General features: G+C 43.4%; 1 protein-coding gene across 1 annotated transcript in view; it reads left to right on the top strand.

Moving 5' to 3' along the window:
* The window catches only part of TAPT1 (transmembrane anterior posterior transformation 1), a 64,386-nt gene that overhangs the window by 7,240 nt on the left and 35,221 nt on the right, over positions 1-21,925 (top strand). Inside the window, exons 2-3 of the mRNA XM_022566943.3 lie at positions 6,071-6,201; positions 20,075-20,193. Of these exons, the coding sequence (XP_022422651.2) occupies positions 6,071-6,201; positions 20,075-20,193 (250 nt within the window). The remainder of the gene's footprint in view (positions 1-6,070; positions 6,202-20,074; positions 20,194-21,925) is intronic.

Here is a 21,925-nt window from a genome sequence, read left to right as displayed (position 1 = left end):
CCTCTGTGAGCCTCACATTCTTCATTTGCAAAATGTGAATGCCGTTAACTGTTCTTCAGCTCTCAGAATTGTGAGAATTTCATGAAGCAGTGTGAGCAGGCCCTTTGTAAACTACCTCGGGCCATCTAGTGGGAGGATCCTAACCCCTTAAGTAAGGCCAGTTCTCCAGGAGTGGGGGAGGAGGAGGAGGAGGAGGTAAGAAAGCTTTCAGAATATTTCACCCCATGAAGCTTTTTTTGTTGTTGTTAGTATTGCTTTAATGTTTCTTTAAAAACCATTCCCCAGCCATTAGTATGGTGTTAACTGTAGGCAAACACTGCCCTTACACTCAGAACTCACTGCTGGCCGGACATGAAGAAGATCTGGATACATGGTGCTTGCTTTCAGAAAGCTCATAGGCTGGTAAGGGAGCTGATTAGTAAACAGTGTAACTTCACAGAAGTAAACCCAGAATGCTACAGGAGCACAGAGATGGTGGGTGGGGGGAGACCCAGTTTTCCAGAACACAATGGCCTGTTTACAAAAGCACTTGAGACAGTAATAGAACAATCTGGTGCCAAAAAGCACACACTTTAGGATAGACTGCTTGATTTGAATGCTGGCTCTACCATTTGGCTTGCTCTGTGACCTTGGAGACCTCCTTAACTTCTCTGTGCCTTGGTTTCGTCATCTATAAATTGGGCATAATTATAAAACCTGTCTCATAGTTATGAGAGGTGTCTACTCAAAACATGTTTTATCATTTGATTTTTAAGTGTTTACTTTTAAATTTTCTATGGAAAATCAAAATTGGTGTTTATAACTAAAATTCTTGCATTTCTAGAGGTAAAATCCTGACACGACACTTTTTCATATTTACTATATAGTTAAAACACTTTCATAGGTTTATATTTTATAACTTGTTTAAGGAAAATTAGTTACTTAAGTTATATAGTTTGTTAAAGATGCTTATTTGCTGTGTTACCTTTTATCCATGGAAACAGGATTGCAGAAATAGCAATAAACATTAGGTAACCACCAAACTAGAATTGGTTAATACTATAGATCATGTGAAATTATTAGTCAGTAGTTCAAGCATTGTGTCATGCTTTGCATTTTTCATATCCTTTCATTCAAATCCTCTCTCAGTCCCTCGAACATCCTTTGTGGATGGCAAGCAGGTAACAGGTGTTGTAAAACTGCTCCAAGCCTTGGTTTCCTCTTCTGTAAAATTGAGATCTATGAGTGGAGCGGGGTCACGGCACTAATGAGTGACAGAACTGGTGCCAGAACTTCCTTCTTCTAATTGCTAGTCCTGTGCTCTCTTTGTGCATCATAACAAAACCCTTATTACGGTGGAAGCTCGGTCATCTTGTGGGCACCAGGGAAGGCACCATTATGGAGGATAATTTTCTAAGTAAACAAGGGTACAGTGTTGGGCTGCACCCCGCAGGCCTACAAGCCCTGTGCTTGCCCAGCTTCAAGACTGAAGAAAGAGCCTGGACTCAGCAACAGAGACATCAGTAGTTTAATGGATGGGGGATCTTACACACGTGAAGCAGGGTCCTGGAGTGACACCCCACAATGTGTGGCTGACAGCGGGCAGGACATGGTGGCAGTCTTCGCTATCAGGGAGAGTGGGAGATTACCAGTTATAGGGCAATTGACCTCAGGTAGGCTCATTAGTTACCAGGGAAACCAGTAGGGGGCACACCCCTCACTACCCCTTTGATAAGAACAGTCACTAGCTGGGGCCTGAGGCAAGTATATAGGAAGATCACTCATGTGCCTAAGATGTAGGTGAAGCAGGCACTGGCTGGGCAGGGGAAGTACAGAGAGCAAGAGAACAGCCACCTTTAGTGGCCTCACCATACATGCAGCTGTCTCAACCTTTTAATTTAATTTGAGTTTTTTTTTTTAATTATTTATTTATTTATTTTTGCCTGCGTTGGGCCCTTGCTGCTGCACCCGGGCTTCCTCTAGTTGCGGCGAGCGGGGGCTACTCTTCATTGCGGTTTGCGGGCTTCTCATTGCGGTGGCTTCTCTTGTTGCGGAGCATGGGCTCTAGGCGCGAGGGCTTAAGTAGTTGCGGCACGTGAGCTCAGTAGTTGTGGCGCACGGGCTTAGTTGCTCCGCGGCATGTGGGATCTTCCCCGGACCAGGGCTTGAACCCTTGTCCCCTGCATTGGCAGGAGGATTCTTAACCACTGAGCCACCAGGGAAGCTCTTAATTTGCTTTTTAAAATTTAAAATTGTACGATAACCTGTTTATCTCCTTCACACACTGTGATACTAGTGCGCTCCCCAACTTCCTGCACTTACTGGGGACGATGCACCCAGCCCCTCACCAGCTGTGACTGCATTGCGGTGCCCTGTCCTCCTAGGGGTGGAGGGACAGGCACCTGCTGGGGGACCTTTTCCATCGTTCGCATGCATACGGACTGGAGGCTCCTTAGCTCCGGCGGCTGCTGAGCCCAGCGAGACACCAGGCGCTTCGCGTTCTTGCCCTGCTACGAACACCCCAGTCTCAGAACACACCTGCCTCAGCCACGGGCCCTCTTCCCAAGAATCTGCTGCTCTCTGCTTTCGCCGCTTCTAATTTCTGATTCTGTTTTTCTTTCTGCCACACTCTGCATTGCGATTTCCCTTCCTCTTCTCTGATCCACACATTCCTTCAGCGAGCGTTGGTTGAGCACCTCTTACGTGCTGCACGCCGAGGATGCAGAGGTGGAGGAGCACACCAGACGAGAAAATGCATGCACCGCGGCTCCGGGAAGCATGGAGCTGAGTTGGGGGAGGACTTGTTCTGCCTGGGGAACCTGGGAAATCTTCACGGGGCAGGTGACTCTGCACGTGTTCACCTGTGGAGGCTGGAAGGGAGTTCTCAGGCCAGTGAACAGTGTGATCCAACTGACACATTTGCCAGTAGTGAGAAGTGATGTAACTAGAAAATCATAACCTTGAGGTTCAGGGAGGCAGTTGTGCGGCACTGCTGGAAAGATAGCCAGGGGCCAAGGCTGCAAGGCTCTGGTGTTGCCACTGCTGAGGTGTTGACCTCACCTGGAGGTCCCACGAGCCCCAGAGGGTTTCCATGGCTGGCCTGCGTGCACACGGACAGGCGCCAGGCCAGGTGGGACCGAGGGGACAAAGGATCGGAAGGAGGGCTCTGGTCAGGAATCCTCTGCAGTAACCTGGAGAGAGAGGACGAGGACCAAATGCAGGCTGAGCCCGGAAAGAAGAGGGCACAGTTAATAAACATTTCGAGAAAGAGTCATTAGGGCTTGGGGAGAGGAGGGAGGGGATGGTCAGAATTGGTCCCGAGCCGCCAGTGTAGAACCCTCTGTATCACTGGTGAGCCCTGAGCTAACAGCAGGGCTGCAGGAGGTCGGGGTGGGGGGTGGGGGATTAGTGGAGAAGAGGTGAGGTTTGGATTTGCTGGTTTAAAGGTGCCTTTGGGATTTCCAGGTGGCAGTTGGAAATATTGGTTCAGGCTCAGGAGTCAGAGCTGAAGGTATGGTGACTTAAGGATTTAGATGATGGTTTTGACCTTAGACGGCCCAAATAGAGTATGTGTAGGAAAAAAAAAGACAAGAAAAAGAGAAGGTGGCTGATGACACATCAGAGAATATGGCCTTAAAGGATGGCTGGCATTTTACTGTAACCGTACTTTGTTCAGATGTAGTGAATAGAGCACCGAACCGACCAGCAAATGCTTAAGGGTCCGGTGGTGGAGGAGGCACCCCGCAGAGACTTAGGTTAGCAAAGGTGATTCCGAGAGCAGAGCGCCACTGATGGGGGTGGCAGGCAGGAACGTGAAGCTGGGGGCAGATGCCGCTCAGCAGTTATGGTGAAGTGACCTTTGGGGCTCATGACTCAGCTCGCTGGCGCCAGTGAAACTTTGTGTAAGCGCAGTTTCTTCTGCTCTCTGAATGTCCTGTTGCTTCCCAGTTTTCACAGGAAAGAACTGATATTTTAGATATTAGCTAATTAAAACATCCCTTTCTTTCTAATTGGAAAACTGAACTGTGTGCACGTATAACTGTTTGATCTTTCTTTTCCGTTTTAGCTGTTTTGCTTGCAGCTCGAAAGACTCTTTTTCTCTCCTTCAGACGGTAGATCTTGTCCTGGACCTAGCCAGCCAACAGCATATTAGAAAGTTCCTAGCCAGAAATTTTACTCTACACAGATTTGGTTATACTAAGGCCTTTTTTTTTTCTTTTCATTTATTTATTTTTGGCTGCGTTGGGCCTTCGTTGCTGCGCGCGGGCTTTCTCTAGTTGCAGCGAGCGGGGGCTACTCTTCTTAGCGGTGATCAGGCTTCTCATTGCGGTGGCTTCTCTTGTTGCGGAGCACAGGCTCTAGGTGTGCGGGCTTCAGCAGTTGCAGCTCGCGGGCTCAGTAGCTGTGGCTCACGGGCTGTAGAGCGCAGGCTCATTAGTTGTGGTGCACGGGCTTAGCTGCTCCACAGCATGTGGGATCTTACCAGACCAGGGCTCGAACCTGTGCCCCCTGCATTGGCAGGCGGATTCTTAACCACTACGCCTCCAGGGAAGTCCCTATACTAAGGCCTTTTAGTCTGAACATCTGTTAATATATGCAGTGAAGTTTACATCTTGTGTACATGGCTTCAACCATAAATGTACTGAGAGTACTGTGCTCGTGGTGCACTGGATGATTTGGCCTGCCCCTGCGCTGGGCTGCAGTAGGTGGAAGTCGGGTTTTCTCTCCATCTGTTTCAGTCTCCTGTTTCAGACAGCTTTCATGGTATCACTGACTCTCCAAATGGATTATGAATCTTATATTTTAAAAAAATGTGTGTAATTTTTGGGGGGAAGCTGTAACTTCTATACATAAGCAAGCCACTTCACCTGACGCTCAAAGAACTAGCGATCTGTCCCAGTGTTGGAGGAAGTAAGCTGTTTTTAGGCCCACTGGGAGATAATAAGTCCACTTCTGAGTCTTCCTAAGGGCTTTTCAAGGGTATTTTGGACTATACACTTTTCCCCATCCCTGCAACCTTTAAATCCTAGCATCACGTAAGACGTAACTATGAGGGTCGATCACTCGTAAATGAAATCAAACTCCTCTCTTTGTCATTTTTTGGAGGGAACACCAATACTGTATTTGGTAAAAGGACCACGAGGCCAGCTCAGAGCAAAGACAACAATTTGAAACCTTTGGTATGCTGAGTTCTGGAAGAGAGGATGGCCTCCTAGAGAGTAGAAGTAGGGATGTCTGTGAAGTTGGGTACTGAGAGGTCACCGAGGTGCTGGGCTGTCAGAGAAGTGTCACCCAGTGGGAAGATTGGGATCAGGCATTAACACCCTTACTTCTCATCTCAAGTCCTCCAGGTACAGCCAAGTGGAAAGCATTCCACCTCCTTTGGCCTTTCTTTCCTCAGCTTAGACGAGATGACTGTGGGTGAATTTGCCTCAGAGGAACCGAGGAAACAGGTGGACAAATCCAAGGAAAGGGAGGTTTTTCAGATCGGGTTGAGGTTCTGTTTTGTATGACTTATTATAATTACCATCATGTTGGGAAGCCTTCACCTGGGGAAGTGGCATTATTTAGATACTTGCAGGATCTCTGAGGCTGAACAAGGAAGAATTTGCACCAGTGTCTGTGTACTTCACCCAGGATAGTTCTTGGGCTGAAGCAATGCCTGTTAGGTGACTTGGCTCCCTTTTGATTGTGTGTGTGTGTGTGTGTGTGTGTATCTCCCTCCATTTTGTATGTACTTGGTATCTACTCTTTTTACCTGCCTTCATCTCTCCATCAGTCCAGGTCCTATATCACCTGTAAGACCCAGGACTAGACTCTCACAGAACACTTTTCTAACTATTCTGGCTCATAGTAATCGTCCCTTTTATATTCCTATGACTTTTTCAGTTTATATCACACAGAACAGCAATTTTCTCAACAATCTTTTCTGGTGGTTTGTGTGCAATTCAATTCTGGGCACAGAAATGTAGATTACTTTGTTTTATTCTCTTGTTGTTTTACATATACATTACCTGTAGCACCAGCTAGCATGGAAATTCCTTGATAAATACTGTTCTTTTTGTTTTGTCATTTTTTATTTTTCCTGTAGAGCTTTCATTGTTGAGGTTCCTCAGTGCTGAACTAACCAGAGGGTACTTCCTTGAACATAATGAGGCCAAGTATACAGAAAGAAGAGAAAGAGTGTACACTTGTATGCGAATACCAAGAGAATTGGAAAAGGTACTTTTTTTTTTAACTCGTCGTTTTGAAAATTATGTCAATATGTTAATTCTATTTAAAAATTGTGAACAGCTTGAGTTGCGTTTTTAAAATATTGGAAATAACGTGATCATAAATAATTAAATATATTGGGGGAGTAGGAATTGCCATTCAGAAAGAGTCTTAAAAAGTGTATTTTTAGTGTAAGATCCAGTGATTTTTAACTTTGCAACTTATTAAACTTACCGTATTCCCATTTGTGTCCCACCCAAATAACTTTTTCAAGGAATTGCTCTCTACTTATTCCTTTAGTTCTCTTCAGTTTTGTTTTAGTAGAAGCAGTTTTTTTCCCATTCAGCGTAATATAAATTATTTAATTGCACCCTTTTTTTTAAGGTTTCAGTTTCTCAGAAAGCCCTCATTTTTAAAAACAGTTTCTTCAAAGAGAAAAGACAATTCATTTCACCTTCATCACAGAAAACATCTCAGCATAAGATAAACATAGTAATAGCAGCACTAAATCTTTGCACATCGGGCGCTCCCTTGATTGTGTCCCAGGGCATCAAGACCAGTCAGATACGAAATCAAGGCCGCTCTTTCTGTCTGCGTTGATAGAGTTGACCAGTCTGAGCAAGAAGGAAAGAATTAAGAAATAATTCAGCTTTAGCTATACTGAAACACGTTTTCGTACTTTTATAGTAACGTGAAACTTGTAATGTTCCAGTCACTTCTGTAGAATCACACTTTACTATTGGAGTTGGTATCAGAAGAGTTTAGTTGGTTTGCTTTCTCAGTGTATTATAATAACAAGAGGTGTGGTACAGTGAAAAGGAAGGATGCCCGGTTTGAGAGATGTTGCTTTCAGTAGGTTCTTAGTGGCGCAGCAGTGCTGAAGCTTTGGAAAGTTCTGTATTAGGGTGAGATTTAGAGAGCTAGGGAGCCAGCAGACCTTTGAGACAATGAAACAGCTTGTTGCCTTTGGTCAGGATCATTAAACATGCGTAGCTATTATTGTGTTGCTGCTTTTCTGGGGAGTTCTAGGGTTCTGTGGGGGAGCCGAGGCTGGAGGTGAGGAGGGAGGTGGAGGCCTGGGGGGCACCCTCGACAGCACTCCTCCCCACGTGCAGCATCAACCTTATTTTGTGTATTGGAGTTGCTTTAAGATTTTGTCCTGGAGGGACCTAGGGGGTGATGTTTCTTTTGCTTGAGAAAAAAAAAATTTTTTTTAAGGTAAGTCTTGTGTCTTTCTTAAAACACTTTAACCTGCTTTTCAAAGCTCACTATTTTCTACCAATGATAAGCCATGGCTGGAAATGTGAGGACACTGCTGGAGGCGTGGACCTCTGCGGCTTGGACTCTTGTCTGGGACAGTGCCGGCCTCGTCCGCCCACCTGTCTGGACTCCCATTTTGCTCTGGGAGAGCATAGAGGGATTTGCCTGCAGTCACAGGCAGACTTTATGGACACGCCCGGGAAGCTGGTTCGACACGGAGAGGTGTCCATCTGACCCCTTCTATCATCCCACCTGTGGCAGAAATAGTGCGTGATGGCAGCATCCTCTCGTAATTCTGTTACCTCATCAGAGGCAGGTTCAGTACACCCATCCTTCTCTCTTTATTAGCAACATTGAAATCACAGACAGGTTTCTGGGTAGATTTCTCACAGAAACTTGTAAGCGTTTCATGTTTGTTATTGTATTAAATTGTCTTCTGGGGGAAATCCCTGCAGGTCTTTCTGGGACTGCAGTATAAACCATTGTTTTTCAAACTGTGGTCGGTTACAGGACCACTGATAGGTGGAGTAACCCATACGGTTACTGATCAGTTAGGGTTTATTTCTTTTTAATTAAAGAATAGAAAAAGTATCAGATTGCATTCATTGCCTGTGCTAAGGGTAAGTATTTTTTCTTACAACTTAGGTCTCACTTCTATGTATATAAAACGTATTAACGTCAGAAAAGTTGAATGGGCACTGCTCATGCACAGTTGTAATTATTCTAATCCTGTTTCCCATGAGAGAGGCTTTTAGCTTTAGGCCTATTTAGGAAATTTTCATTTAGTCTCTTAGAACAACACTAGCAATTTTACTGCTTAAAATGTACGAAAGAATGTCTTCTTTTTCAGTTTAGAGCAATTTCTTCTTCTAAGACTAAGTGAAGCACAGAGGAAAGTTAGATTTCAGTTTAATTCCAGGCTTAAATGTCTCTCAAAACAGCATGAATTCACTCTGCTCTCTCTAAGGCCTTTATTTGATATGTGGGGATCCCACTTTAGACTTTTACTGTGAGAGGTGAGAGGCTATCTAGATATTCACGCTAATCTAATTTATTTTTTATTGGTTTCCTTTGTGTTTGTCTATTCTAATATGTAATACCTTATTCGTTTTTTTATTGTTCTTGTTTTTTTTGGGTAAATGCTAATATATTTTCACCTAACCTTTGCAGGAAGAGAAAGTTGATAATTAAAGAGCACTTTGCGTCTACAGGGATTGCAAATACTATAAAGCATGTAATTACTGCATATTATACTTTAAAGTCAAGAGAAAGGTCAGCTTAGTATCTCTTACTGAACCTGTTTAGTGATTGTAAAAAAAAAATCCCATGTTTTTTGTGTCAGTGGATAAACACATTATACTTGACATTTAATAAAGGTGAATTGCTTACATATTTAAAATAGTATTTCCAATCATTAGCACTTTTTTACATTTGAACTTTTCAATCTTAGGTAAGTGTATGAAATTTTGGAGCATTTTGTTGGCTTTGGGGCAACATTTCCTCTTTTCCTCCACAATCCCTTTTCCCCTGTGCCCACACACACCCCTTGGGTTCTTGTCCTAGATCTGCTGCTAACTGCTCACATGGTCCACTTTGGGGGCTGTGTTCTTCTCTTCCATTACAAGGAGGAGGCTGAACTGTACTTTCTGTGCATCCTGAACTGAGAGCCAGGATAGCAACGTGGGTTAAGGGCATGAACTCTAAAGTCAGTCTGCCTGGACTTGAATCTTGGCTCCACAGTTTATTAACTGTGGGGCCTTGATTAATTTACTTCTGTCCGTGTGCCTCGGTTTTCTCATCTGTATGTTAATTATGTGGTAAGCCTTCTGTAAGTGTTTTAAAATCTCTTCAGCAAATTGGGAATGCCTTTCCCTGGGAGAACAAGAAAAATTTTGAAAGGTTTCTTGTCCCCAGGTTGCATTCCAGTGGAAGTCTCATTTGCAATAGGGGTAGCTGTCATCTTGGGCTGAGTACAGCAGGAAGTGATTGGGAAAGGACTGATTTTCAAGGTTCTCCTGTGTCCCTCTTTCATCTCCTGCTATACTTTCATCTTCCTTCTTCGCTAGCTAATAAACGACTTTTCTAACCCTGCAAGGGCCACGATTTTCTGACTCTCAGCCCTCTTGGATTGCCGACATCCTGCAGAAAGAGCCTTTAGGGAAAACTGTTTTCTTCCCTCTTTTTAGCCAGACTGTCTTAGGGTAAAGCTTATCTCTTTCATCAGGATTTAGCTAATGGCCATAGAGATAACATACCTTACACCCTGACATTTTCTGCTGAGCCCTCAAGTCTGACCTCAGCAGGCACGGGGCTGGAGCTGACAGTTAGGATAGACAATGGTTGCTTTAGTCAGGTGCTGGTGGAACCAGGGCAGGGGATCACCAGTTTCCCAGAGAGGAAATTCCTGGTGAGTGATTTTCACTGCTTCTTACCCCACTTGGCTTGGCCAGTTACATCCCATCGCTGGCATCCATTTCTGTGTTACTAATAAAACGAATAGCATTTATCAAATAAGGATTAGATGCTTAGCACTGTCCTGAGCACCTGAAATGAAATAGCACTGAATCCCATCAGCAGCCTCCTGAGGTATAAGTACCATGAAAGTTCCGTGTCCTCTTCCTGCCGCACTCTGCCGTCGCACGTAGACGCCCAGACAGATCTCATCTTCAGCCCATGTTTTGGTTGAAGCATGTGCTAGTGTGTGTTCTGCATTTTGACCCCACAGGAACAGTTTACCCCACACCATGTACAAAATCATCCCTTGTCCAAGGGCTAGTTTTGTCATCTGAGTGAATCCAAAACTGCAGGAAGTAGTGAAGAAATGCTCACCATAGTATTGGGTTGGCCAAAAAGTTTGTTCGGGTTTTTCCGTAAGGTGTTACACGTTTCCTTAACATCTTAACAGAAAAACCGGAACGAACTTTTTGGCCAACTCCATATTTTCTAAAATTCCCTAATGTATTTAAATACTAATTTAGAGAGATACAGCTCACTCATGCATTTATTTATTAATTTCCTCTGTCTTTGTTTTGAGTGCTCACTGTGTTCCAGACACTCTTACAGTGTGGGAGTAGAGAGATAAACATAAGACTCATGAAGGTAATGGCAAGGTGATGAGGAGAAAGGTCACTTCTGTACATTTTACAGCCTGTGTGGCGGGGACAGGGGTGGTTGTACTAGGGAGATCCAGAGGTGGGAAATTGTTAGGAACACACAAGAAAGGACAGGTACACTGGAAGGTTGGGCTGGATCCAGGTTACTTTGAATGGTTAGGCTAAGGAGTTTAGACTGGCTTTGGGAGGAAATTAAAATTTATGTCTCAAGAATACTTTTAGCTGTATAGGTAACAGAATACCTAATGCTGACTTAAACAAAAAGGTTTTTGAAAAAATTTTTCTTTTTTTTTTTTTTTTTTGAGGTACGCGGGCCTCTCCCGCTGCGGAGCACAGGCTCCAGACGCACAGGCTCAGCAGCCATGGCTCACGGGCCCAGCCGCTCCGCGGCATGTGGGATCTTCCCAGACCAGGGCACGAACCCGCGTCCCCTGCATCGGCAGGCAGACTCTTAACCACTGCGCCACCAGGGAAGCCCTGAAAAAATTTTTAACAAGTGAAGAGGAAGGAGATCTTAATTGTTCCAGCAGATTAATGAGGCCAGCATGGACTCAAGTCCTTTTTATCTTTCTGTTTCACCATCACTGGCAAATTGGCTCTCAGTCCTCCTTTTAATATAAAGATGACAGCTGCAACCTTGGGCATTACATCTGCATTATAATCAGAAACAAGAGGAGATGGACAGTGCCACCTTTTCCACTGTCCGTTTTATAAAGAATTTAAAGCTTTCCCAGAGGTGCCCCAGCATGCTTCCTTCCACTGTGTCTTATTAGCCACTGAGTCACACAGCCATCCCTGCTGCACAGGAGACTAGGCCAGTGAATATCATGCTTTTCCAACAAAGGGAGAAACAGATTGAGAATGATAATCGGGTTATCCACCCGTCAGAGCTCTGCTTCTGAAACATACCAATGTTCAACATGGATTAGAAATAAGAGAAGCAGGGAGAGCTTAAGATCCCTCCATAAGTACGCTCTTTCTTCAGATTAAAATCAATTGATTAGGGCTTCCCTGGTGGCACAGTCGTTGAGAGTCCACCTGCCAATGCAAGGGACACGGGTTCGTGCCCCGATCCGGGAAGATCCCACATGCCGCAGAGCAGCTGGGCCCGTGAGCCATGGCCGCTGAGCCTGCGCGTCCGGAGCCTGTGCTCCGCAATGGGAGAGGCCACAACAGTGAGAGGCCCACTTACCGAAAAAACAAAAAAAACAATTGATTAATTTTACTTCTTAAGAAATTTATTCCTCGTGTTAAATACATGTCATGTGGGATGTGATTATTATGAAGCCTTTTATCAAAATTACTTTTCTGTAGTTACATATGTTTATGTAACCTTGCCTATATCATAAGAGGTAGAACTAAAATGAAAATATATTTTTGAGTTTACCTTATAATTCTGTGTTTTTTGACAATCTTTTATTTCATCATTACCATGCTTTGTATGTTATAGTTATTTAATATATTTTTTTAGGAAATTGAATTCAACTGCTTAGTCTTAAATAGAACTACTTGAGTTCATCAGGTTGAAGATATAAGTATACAATAGGTATAGAATATTGTGTTTGGGGCATAGACTTTGTTATTATTGGAAGGGAGAGGTTACTGTCACAGAGGGAAGTCTTGGGGTCAAGGTGAACAACCTTAGCTTCTCATCTCGGGTCCGCAGGGAAGAGCCCAGTAGCCCGATCATGGTGTTCCTTTGGCTTTGACTTTCTTCGTCTAAGATGAGGCACTTGGACTAGGTCATCTCAGGAGGGTGGGTAGTCCATGACCGTGTGAATGAGTTTGCTGACGAGGGGCAGAGGAAATGGGAGTAATGGAAACGTTCACAGCAGGGAAATTTTACATCTCTAGTGGAGGAACTTAGTTCTGCTTTTTTGAGAGTTGGAAGGGGTAATAACATTTAGGAAAAAATAATTCAAAAAGTTCCTTTCAAAATAATGAACTTAGTGAAAATATATAAAGCCTTTTTGTTGTTTCACAGTGTAAGTGTATATTAAGAAAATGTAGTTATAGCCAATGTTTCACCTTTATTTCAATAAAACAGTCCTGGGATTTTGTTGTGAGAGTACATAGATCTGTTTATGGCAGTGATTTTTTGGGCATCCTACTCGGTTTCTAATTTTCATGAAAACGTGTGGGGAATCATCCCCCTAAATTGTTCTCATGATGCAGCTCTTGCTTGTGACACACCCTGACTCAAGACGTCCCACCACATGACTACTAAGACACCGGAAAGCCTAGGGTATCTGCTCATCTCAGCATCTCAGCAGCCTTGGCTGGTGTTCCTCCTGGCCTCTCTGACGCTTGTCGCCCCTGGCTTGCAGCAGTGGTGACAGCAGCTTCCACGTGTCTTGTGTGACAGTCTTACCGTTCCTAACGCTTCTTGGCGTGGGGCAGGTGGGAGTGCAGATCCATTTTGGCGGGGGCACGAGTAGCCCACTTCAGAGGGTGGTCTTGGAGGTGATGGGGGATGGCCCAGGCATCCAGGGCTTCCTTGGCCTGGTGTCAGCCCTGTACCTCTTAGGCACACAGGACCCATCAGATGGTTCTAGGGCAACCAGCCAAAGACTTCAGGCCTCCATCCCATTCACTGATGTGTTTAAAAGACAATTTGTGATCTTGCCACTGTGGGGCTATGTTTATCTTTTTGGATCAGTAACTTACTTCTGTCACGTTAGCTTTGGAAACAGTCTAAACTCTTTCTCTTCCTCTCTCTTTCCATTGTGCTGTATCAGGCCGCTGTGCTGTCTCCCTCAGACTAGTATTCTCCTTCGTAACTGTTCCTGCTGCTTCTCTCAGCCTGCTGCAGTGCTGCTGGTCGCTCCCTAAAAAAAGCAGGTTTGAGCCTAGAAGGTGTGTGATTGTAGCCTGCAGCAGCCGCTAAGACCTCGCAAATGTGCCGTGGAGTCCTGAGGGCACACCCAGCCCTGTCCATCACAGCCCTGTTTGTCCTTGCCAAATACCAAGTAATGGCCCCTGCCGCAAGCAAGGGTTGTTGTAAGGACTAAGTAAGTTAATATAGGCCAAGTGCTTAGAATATTACAGGATTCAACAATGATTAAAAATAAGAGAAGTAGGAAAATCTCAAGATCTTTCCATGTGCAGTCTTTCCACAAATTAAAATCTTCAATATATTTATTTACCTCCGAAGAAATGTATTCCTTGTGCTAAATATGTCAGGCATAAGTTGACTGTTACGAAGCCTTTTATCAAAATTACCTTGTTTTCTGTACGCACATGCGTTTATGTGACTTTACCTGTCATGAAAGTACTTGGCTCCTTGTAATCCCTTTGTTTACCATCTCCTAGAGTGTAGACTTCCCAGGGGTATGAATTTTTGAATTCAGATGAACAAAAATTATTTTATTATAGGGATGACCTTGAAGCAGTAATTGCTTTCAAAGTCAGTCATCTGTAAACTTCCTTATTGATAACCCAGTCTCCTTGGCATCCTTTTAATTGATCGCCGCATGTGAGTTTGTTGAGAACTTCCAGAGCACAGGATAAAGATTTGTGCCCTTAGTGGTTAACTGAGCAGATTCCTGACCCTCTCATCTGATGATTACGTTCTGGCCACACAGCCTCCCGCTCACGTTGCACCTGAGCACGCTCTTGTCTTTGCTTGAAATGCTGTTCCTCCTTTCTGTGCCTGGCGGCAGCTAGTACCCATCTTGTCTCCTGGTGGGAGATCTTTGCTAACGCTGTTCCTCCCTCCCCCAGGTGCCCATCCCGAGTTCACCACCACCACCACCACCCCCCGCCCCCAGCTCGCTGCTCAGACCTGATCTCAGCGCATCCAGAGCACATCCTTCATCCGGCCCTTACTCTGCAGTCTGTGTCCCGCTCACTAGATTTGAATTCCCTGGAGAAAATGTCCTTCCTAAATGACCTTTCAACCCCCGTGTAGAATTAAGCAGGACGCGGGTTCTGCTCTGACAGAAGTAGACCCAGAGCTTTATAAACTGAGACCAGGGGAAGGAAAGAAAACACCCTTCCTGTTTTACTACTGCTTCCCAACTCCCACCCCAGAGCAGCCGCCCTCAGCTCTGGACACTACTTTGTGGTCATGGTGGAGGAGGTAGATTCAGAATCGCCAGAAGATGGTTTGTGCAACTCAAAGAGGCATATTCCAGAATCACTGTGCTTTAATTTTGGCCATAACATTTATTGAAATTTCAAATGGCATTAAAAGGAAGGCAGGAGATTTTTGTCAAAAAAGGAAGCATTTTTAAAAGGTTAAGAAACCTTGCTCCACTCTCCACAGAGACAGGCTGGCATTTTATTTGTTTATTTCTTTTGAGGCTAGTATTTTTCATATGATTAAGAGCAATAGTGTTAGGTTCAAAATGAGTGTGGTAAGAGCTGGTTGTGGAAATTTTCACTAGCGTGTGATGTTTTGTTGACCAGAAGTGTTACAGAATTGTTGTAGTTTTAACATTGATGTTCAATTATTAAAAACTTCTGTTAAATCTTTTTTTTTTAAACGTATAAAGCCAAATCCAGTGGCGAGGTTGAGGCTGAGTGACAGGTGTCTTCAGTAGAAATAGTGCTTCAGTTTCAAAGCCATGTCCTCTGCAGACCTACTGGCCTTGCCTCTACTGCTCAGGAACTGGGCAAGCTCCCGAGTTTCACTGCAGAGTCGGGGCAGGGGCGGCGTGCTCGGGTTGGAGGTGAGGATGGACGGAGGCCCTCAGGCCCTGTGCACAGCACCTGGCTAGTGCCTGGCCGTATTGCCCAGTACCCGTAAAAGGCTTCTGAAGCCTTTGCACACAAGATCTCCCGCCAGACAGAAAGACCAGGGAACATTAGAGCATGCCATACATGTTTCGTTAAGAGAGAGAAGGAGGAACAAATCAAAGACTGAGCTAGCTCTGGAAAGTTTTCACACAAAACCTTCTGTAGCATTTTGTCTTCCATCCCCGGGAAAATAACACGGAATGGAAAAGAGGTACAAGCCAAAAACTCCAGTGTGGGGTTTCTTCTTGAAGTTTCTCCATTATGCTTTGGTTTTCTGCATTCTGTTATTCATGTAGTGGCCAGTTCAAAGAGATGACATATTTATAAGGCCTCCCCCACCCTGCCCCCCGTAAAGGTGAGATGCAGCTAAAGTAAGATACCACCTTCTTCAAGATGGATAAAGTGAGGTGGGGCTGGAGCAGCAGTACCAGAGGAGGAGAGAAATGGGGAAATGGGGTGAGAGAGCAACAAGGGTCCAGTGTGCAAGGCATGACTGTCAGCTGATAGGACGGATGTTCACCCGTGGTTTAAAGAGGCATGTTCCAGAAGCATGGTGCTTCTTTGATTTTAGCCACAACATTGTATTTATTTTGAAATTTCAAGTGGCATTTAAAGGAGATTTTTGTGTTTCTCGAAAGGGAAACAGGGTGGCATATGACACCAATTTCATTGCTTTATAGTCACACCTTGTATATTTCAGGGCAGATTTCATTAGCTGTTACTTAAGACTGCTTGAATGCTTTATGGTTATTTGGTCCAAATGAAGAGGAAATAGTACTTGCCTATTTTATCAAGATGCCATACCAATTAACTGAAGGTGTGAAAGTACACATTATTCTTGTTAATAATATATACTCAAACCTTTTAATTTTATTAAGATAACATTTTCAAAGCTAGCAGTAAATCTATATATGTGAAATGTTTATGCCTTTTGTAAATTTGATTCATTAAATGCCTTTTATTTCTACATTTTTTATGACGCTAGGCAAATTGGCAAAAGACAAGGTAGCACAAAGAAAATTATGTTAACTCCTATGCCTAGCAAAAATAGGGAGTAAGATCTTTTTGCTGTGCTTAAACTGCTTCAAAGAGAACATGTAGGGCCTTGAGGCAGACAGACCCAGGCGTGAAGGCCAGTTCCTTCACTCTGACCCACAGCCTTGGGCAGGTGTTCAGCCGCCAGAGCTGTGGTTTCCTCGTGTGCTGAGCAGGGATGAAAATCACTAGCTCAAGAGCTGATGGGGGATTAAGTAGTAAGCACTCACCACTCGCCTGGAGGATGGAAGACACAGGAGTCCCTCTTGGCACATCTCCTTCAGACACCTGGATCACCAGGTAAATTAAATGAGATGCCCTCCAGCGCCCAGTAGGGCGCCAGGCTCACACTCAGCCCAGCAGGGGTTTCTTTACCTCCCTCAAGGATGAATGTTTTCAGGATTACATCTTGTTTACTTTTTTTGGAAGTTTTCTCATTTTCATTTGTAAAGAATTTAAGAGAATGCTGTGCTTTGTGAAAAAAGTTAACACCTGAAGAGGAGTTGGGTCACTTTTCCATGTTTCTAAACCCTGAAAGGCATCTCTTTTGCTTTACTTGTGTATTGCATGTTCTCACATAGATGGATGCCTTCTTTCCGCCCAGCTGAAGTTTCTTTAGATCACAGCCACTTGCTTTCCTTCCATTTTATTTTTTATTTTTAAAATTTTATTTATTAATTTATTTTTGGCTGTGTTGGGTCTTCGTTGCTGCACGCAGGCTTCCTCTAGTTGCAGCGAGCGGGGGCTACTCTTTGTTGCTTCTCATTGTGGTGGCTTCTCTTGTTGCGGAGCATGGGCTCTAGGCGTGCGGGCTTCAGTAGTTGTGATATGCAGGCTCAGTAGTTGTGGCTCGCGGGCTCTAGAGCGCAGGCTCAGTAGTTGTGGCGCACGGGCTTAGTTGTTCTGCGGCATGTGGGATCTTCTCAGACCAGGGCTCGAACTCGTGTCCCCTGCATTGGCAGGCGGATTCTTAAACAACTGTGCCGCCAGAGAAGTCCCTCCTTCCATTTTAATATTGAGATCTGTCATATTGACAGCTCCAGGTGGTCTTTATGTGGTCAGCACACAGTGCGGGGAAGATTTTTTCTTGCCCACTGAGTTTACTGGGCTGGTTTAAAATGTGAAGGGGAGGATAAACAACAAGGTCCTACTGTATAGCACAGGGAACTATACTCAGAATACTGTGATAAACCATAATGGAAAAGAATATGAAAAAAGAGGGCTTCCCTGGTGGTGCAGTGGTTAAGAATCCGCCTGCCAATGCAGGGGACACGGGTTCGAGCCCTGGTCCAGGAAGATCCCACATGCCACGGAGCAACTAATCCCGTGCACCACAACTACTGAGCCTGTGCTCTAGAGCCCGCGAGCCACAACTACTGAGCCCGCATGACGCAACTACTGAAGCCCACGCGCCTAGAGCCCGTGCTCTGCAACAAGAGAAGCCACTGCAATGAGAAGCCCATGCGCCACAACGAAGAGTAGTCCCCGCTCGCTGCAACTAGAGAAAGCTGCACACAGCAACAAGAACCAAAAGCAGCCAAAAATAAATAAATTAATTAATTAATTAACAACAACAAAAAAAGTATGAAAAATGTCTATGTGTATAACTGAGTCATTTTGCTGCACAGCAGAGATTGACACAACATTGTACATCAACTCTACTTCAATAAAAAGAAAAATTGAAAAAAAAAGTGAAGGGAAGGCCCGTTAGACTTTTGTTACTGTTGTTTACCATGATACTAATACACATTCCTCTAAGCCTAAGAAAGGTGACTGTTCTTTAAAAGAAGGTTTGATTCTTTAAGAGACAGTTTTCGTCATGATTACTTTTCTCATCGGTGTTCTTGTTCACACTTCTTCCTCCTCTGGAAAGCTTCCTTCCCCTGTTCCCACCCCTCCACCCCCTCCCAGTTTACCCTCTCCAGGTGTCAGTAGCCCTCATCTCAGATGTCATTAAGAGTCTCCTTCTATGGAGCTTTTTCTAAATCTCCCAAAGTTGGGTTGGCCATTCTTTCTCAGGGCTCCCCTGTTCCTTGTATACTTAGTTCTACCATAGCAGCCGTTACCTCTGCATTGACCTCCTTTATCTACATGCTGGTGTCTCTATCTGTGAAAATGCGAATAAGCTTGCTGAGGGCAGGAACCCCATCATGAGGTCCTGCCAGGCTCTGTGCCCGCCAGGCTGAGCATCTTACTTGGCCCGTATTAACGGCTTAGTAGATGCTGATGAATGAGTGATGTGTTAATCCCCAGTGTAAGGTCACGAGAAAGACAGCCACTTACGCGGACACAGCAAAATACCTTCTGGGAATGTCAGGTTTCTGTCATTTTCTGCCTTTGGAGTGTAAACAACAGATCACCAGCAAACAGGGAAAGGATTCTTGGTGACAGGAGAGTAAGGACCACTAGCTTTAGGTGGACCTTGCTCAGTCTTTTATAGCACTCCTTTGTGTGTAAAACAAGGGGACAGACAGAACTGTGACTGTGCTGACGACAGGGTGACTGACTCAGACCAACTACTAAGAAACCTGGCACATATATGTATACATACACATACGTGTGTGTGTGTGTATATATATATTTTTTTCCTCTGAGACATTCTTGCAAAAAATAAAATGTGTCCTTTCTTATAAAGGTGTGTTAGTTTGCTAGGGTTGCAGTAACAGTACCATGAACTGGGTGTCTTAAACTACAGAAATTTGTTTTCTCACAGTTCTGGATGCTAAAAGTCCAAGATCAAAGTGTCAGCAGAGTTGGTTTCTTCTGAGGCCTCTCTCCTTGGCTTGTAGGTGGCTCTCTTCTCCCTGTGTCTTTGTGTTGTCTTCCCTCGGTGTCTTGTCTGTGTCCAAATTTCCTCTTCTTATAAGCATACCAGTCATACTGCATTAGGGCCCACCCTAATGACCTCATTTTAACTTAGTTAACTCTCATCTCCAAATACGGTCACATTCTGAGGTGCCAGGGCCTAGGCCTTCAACATCTGAATTTGGTGGGGAGGGATACGATTCTACCAGTAACAGTGTGGATTTTAACTGCTTAATATATATATGTAGGACAGTTTATTGACTAAGAATACATCAAGTGCTGTGTGTGAGGGTGTATATATCATACCATGTTTGTGTGTCAGACATACAGAAAGTCACCACTCTTAAAATAGGGGAGTTTAGTAGCCTGGGTATGGCTACTTCTCTAAGCCATCAAAAGATTCTGTCCTCCTTATGTGGCAAGTATACAAGAAAGGGGGAAACATTACAGATATTAGCAGCTATTCCTCCAATTAAGAATAATGCCTTCTCTGTACAACAAGTTATAGTATACATGAAATTTTGTTAAAATTAGTAATCTCTTTACATAAGAGTAAGGTTAGACTTTACAAGTTTTGTCTGAAAGGTTTTCTATAATATCTCTAAAGTTTGAGGAAGTACCCAGAAAGCTACATCAGATGCTGTGGTCAAGGGCAACTTGTGTTTTAATTGACTTGTGTAGGTGGTAAACCAAAGACTCTGGAAGAAGAACTACAAACTTGCATTTTGAAAAGGGATTTTTCATTAGAATATGGCTTGTATACACAAGGAGAAGTACTAACTTGTTATTCCCATGGATAAGTTATAAGAAATGAATTTCCTACAAAGCTTAGAAATTCCTTGATTGTTTGAAATTTTCATCTGTAATATTTTAAAGAATATTTATTTTACATTTTGTTTTTTATGTTCTTCTCTCCTTTTAAAATCCAGCTCATGGTCTTTGGAATCTTTCTGTGCCTGGATGCATTTCTGTATGTGTTCACCCTGCTTCCTTTAAGAGTTTTCCTGGCGCTGTTCAGGCTCTTCACACTGCCTTGCTATGGCTTAAGGTAAGTTTAAGATTATGAACTATTTTAAACATTTAAGTTATTTTTACTACTTGTAGTTGAGCTAAATAACCACTTGCATAAATTTTTTAGAATAGGGATAATCATTAAGTTTCTTTCACACTTTGGCCCTTAATGCATAAATGAATACTGTTTATCTTTTTAATGAATATTATATAATATGCTTATATAATATTTGTACTTTTTATATGTACTTTTTTTTTCCAAATGGTTTTGGACCAGAACTTTGCTTTGGCCAGTAAACAAATGTTAATAATGCAGGAGGCTGTGTAGAAGAATAGAAAAGGCCTAGCACTGAGAGTCAAGGACCAACCACATTGCCACTGTGCTAGCTCAGCCTGTACTTTTATTTTCTTCAAGCCCCTTGGCCTCCTGGGCATCATCTGTAAAGTGAGAACCAGGTGCTAGGCGGGGAGGTGGGCGGTGGCTGGCATCAGAATCTCCTAGGGAGCTCTTAGTACAGGGTTCCTCCCCTGTCTCATTTGAGAGTCTCTGTCTTCATGGCCTAGCTAGCCTTAGTTACTGCTTACAGGTGAGACCCCCCTCTGATTTGTGAGAGGGGAAAGCTCTTGAAGACCATTGTCCTGGTGGGAAGGATCAGACAGTCTGGCCCAGCATTGATTAACTGACGAGTCATGAGCAACTACTAACTTCTCTAAGCTTGTGTCCCCATCAGTAAAAAGGGGATGTTTAGAGCCAGCATCTTTTACCACAAAGACTGAGAGATGTGCAAAGAATACCTAGTGTAGTGCCTGGTTTGTAGTAGACAGGAATAAATACTAGTTTCCTTCCTTCCTTCTCTTCCAAAACTGGGAACAGGAAGATGAAAATGTAAAGCTTATGTGAATCTTATTGCTTTTTTGGTCTTGAGGTTAGAAATTTGGATTTTACAGGTTTTTTCTCTGTGGTTACATCAACATGCCTCTGCTCTGTGTGGTCACTCTCTGTAACATTATTACAGTGTTCTTAGCATAGTTGCCCAATTTACGTTTCTCACATGCGTCATTTTTCTAAATACGTTTCCTTCCGAAAAAGTTACAAAATGCTGAAATGGACAATAATATGTGAAACTTTATTTAACTATAAAGTAGGTGACTCTTCCATGGTATATTAAATATATGAATAATAACATTGTCATCAGTAACCATGGAAACTGACTTATAAAATTACTGATCAACATACAGAATTATATGTTGATTTTTTTAAAGACTAAAGTCATGGAAGAGTCTCTTTTAAAGTAATAAACAAGCATATACTTGATATTTAGTACGTACTGAATAACACATAACAGTCCTTTTAAAAACGGCCTTAATCATTCTTAATAAGGAAGAAATCCCTCCAGTGTAAACTGGAAGAATTTATCGATCATGATGATCATATTGTGATAAGAGTAAAAGCTCTTCTTTGCAAGATGGCATGGGGTAGATTATAAGAATTAAGGTCACATCATTGTTATATGTGATACTTCATATTCTATAATCTTCCTCTCCTTCCAGAATGAAAGAATTATGTTATATATTTTATTAATTTCTTGTTAATCAAACGGGAGTATCTTTTTTAGGAATTTACCGTCAACTTTAAGATACTCAAGTACGTGCTTTATGCCTTTGGGAGAATTTTTAGGAAGACTTTATTCGTATCAGCAAACCTTTTTTTTCCAGACATTTGTAGCATGGTACTCCAATATTCAGAAAGCCTAACCTTGTATACTATC

Source organism: Delphinapterus leucas, chromosome 5 (genome assembly GCF_059928025.1).
Source record: "Delphinapterus leucas isolate spDelLeu-1000000601 "Yukka" chromosome 5, BTC_Dleu_Yukka2, whole genome shotgun sequence".
Taxonomy (NCBI): domain Eukaryota; kingdom Metazoa; phylum Chordata; class Mammalia; order Artiodactyla; family Monodontidae; genus Delphinapterus; species Delphinapterus leucas.
This window is presented reverse-complemented; position numbering and strand designations above follow the sequence as displayed.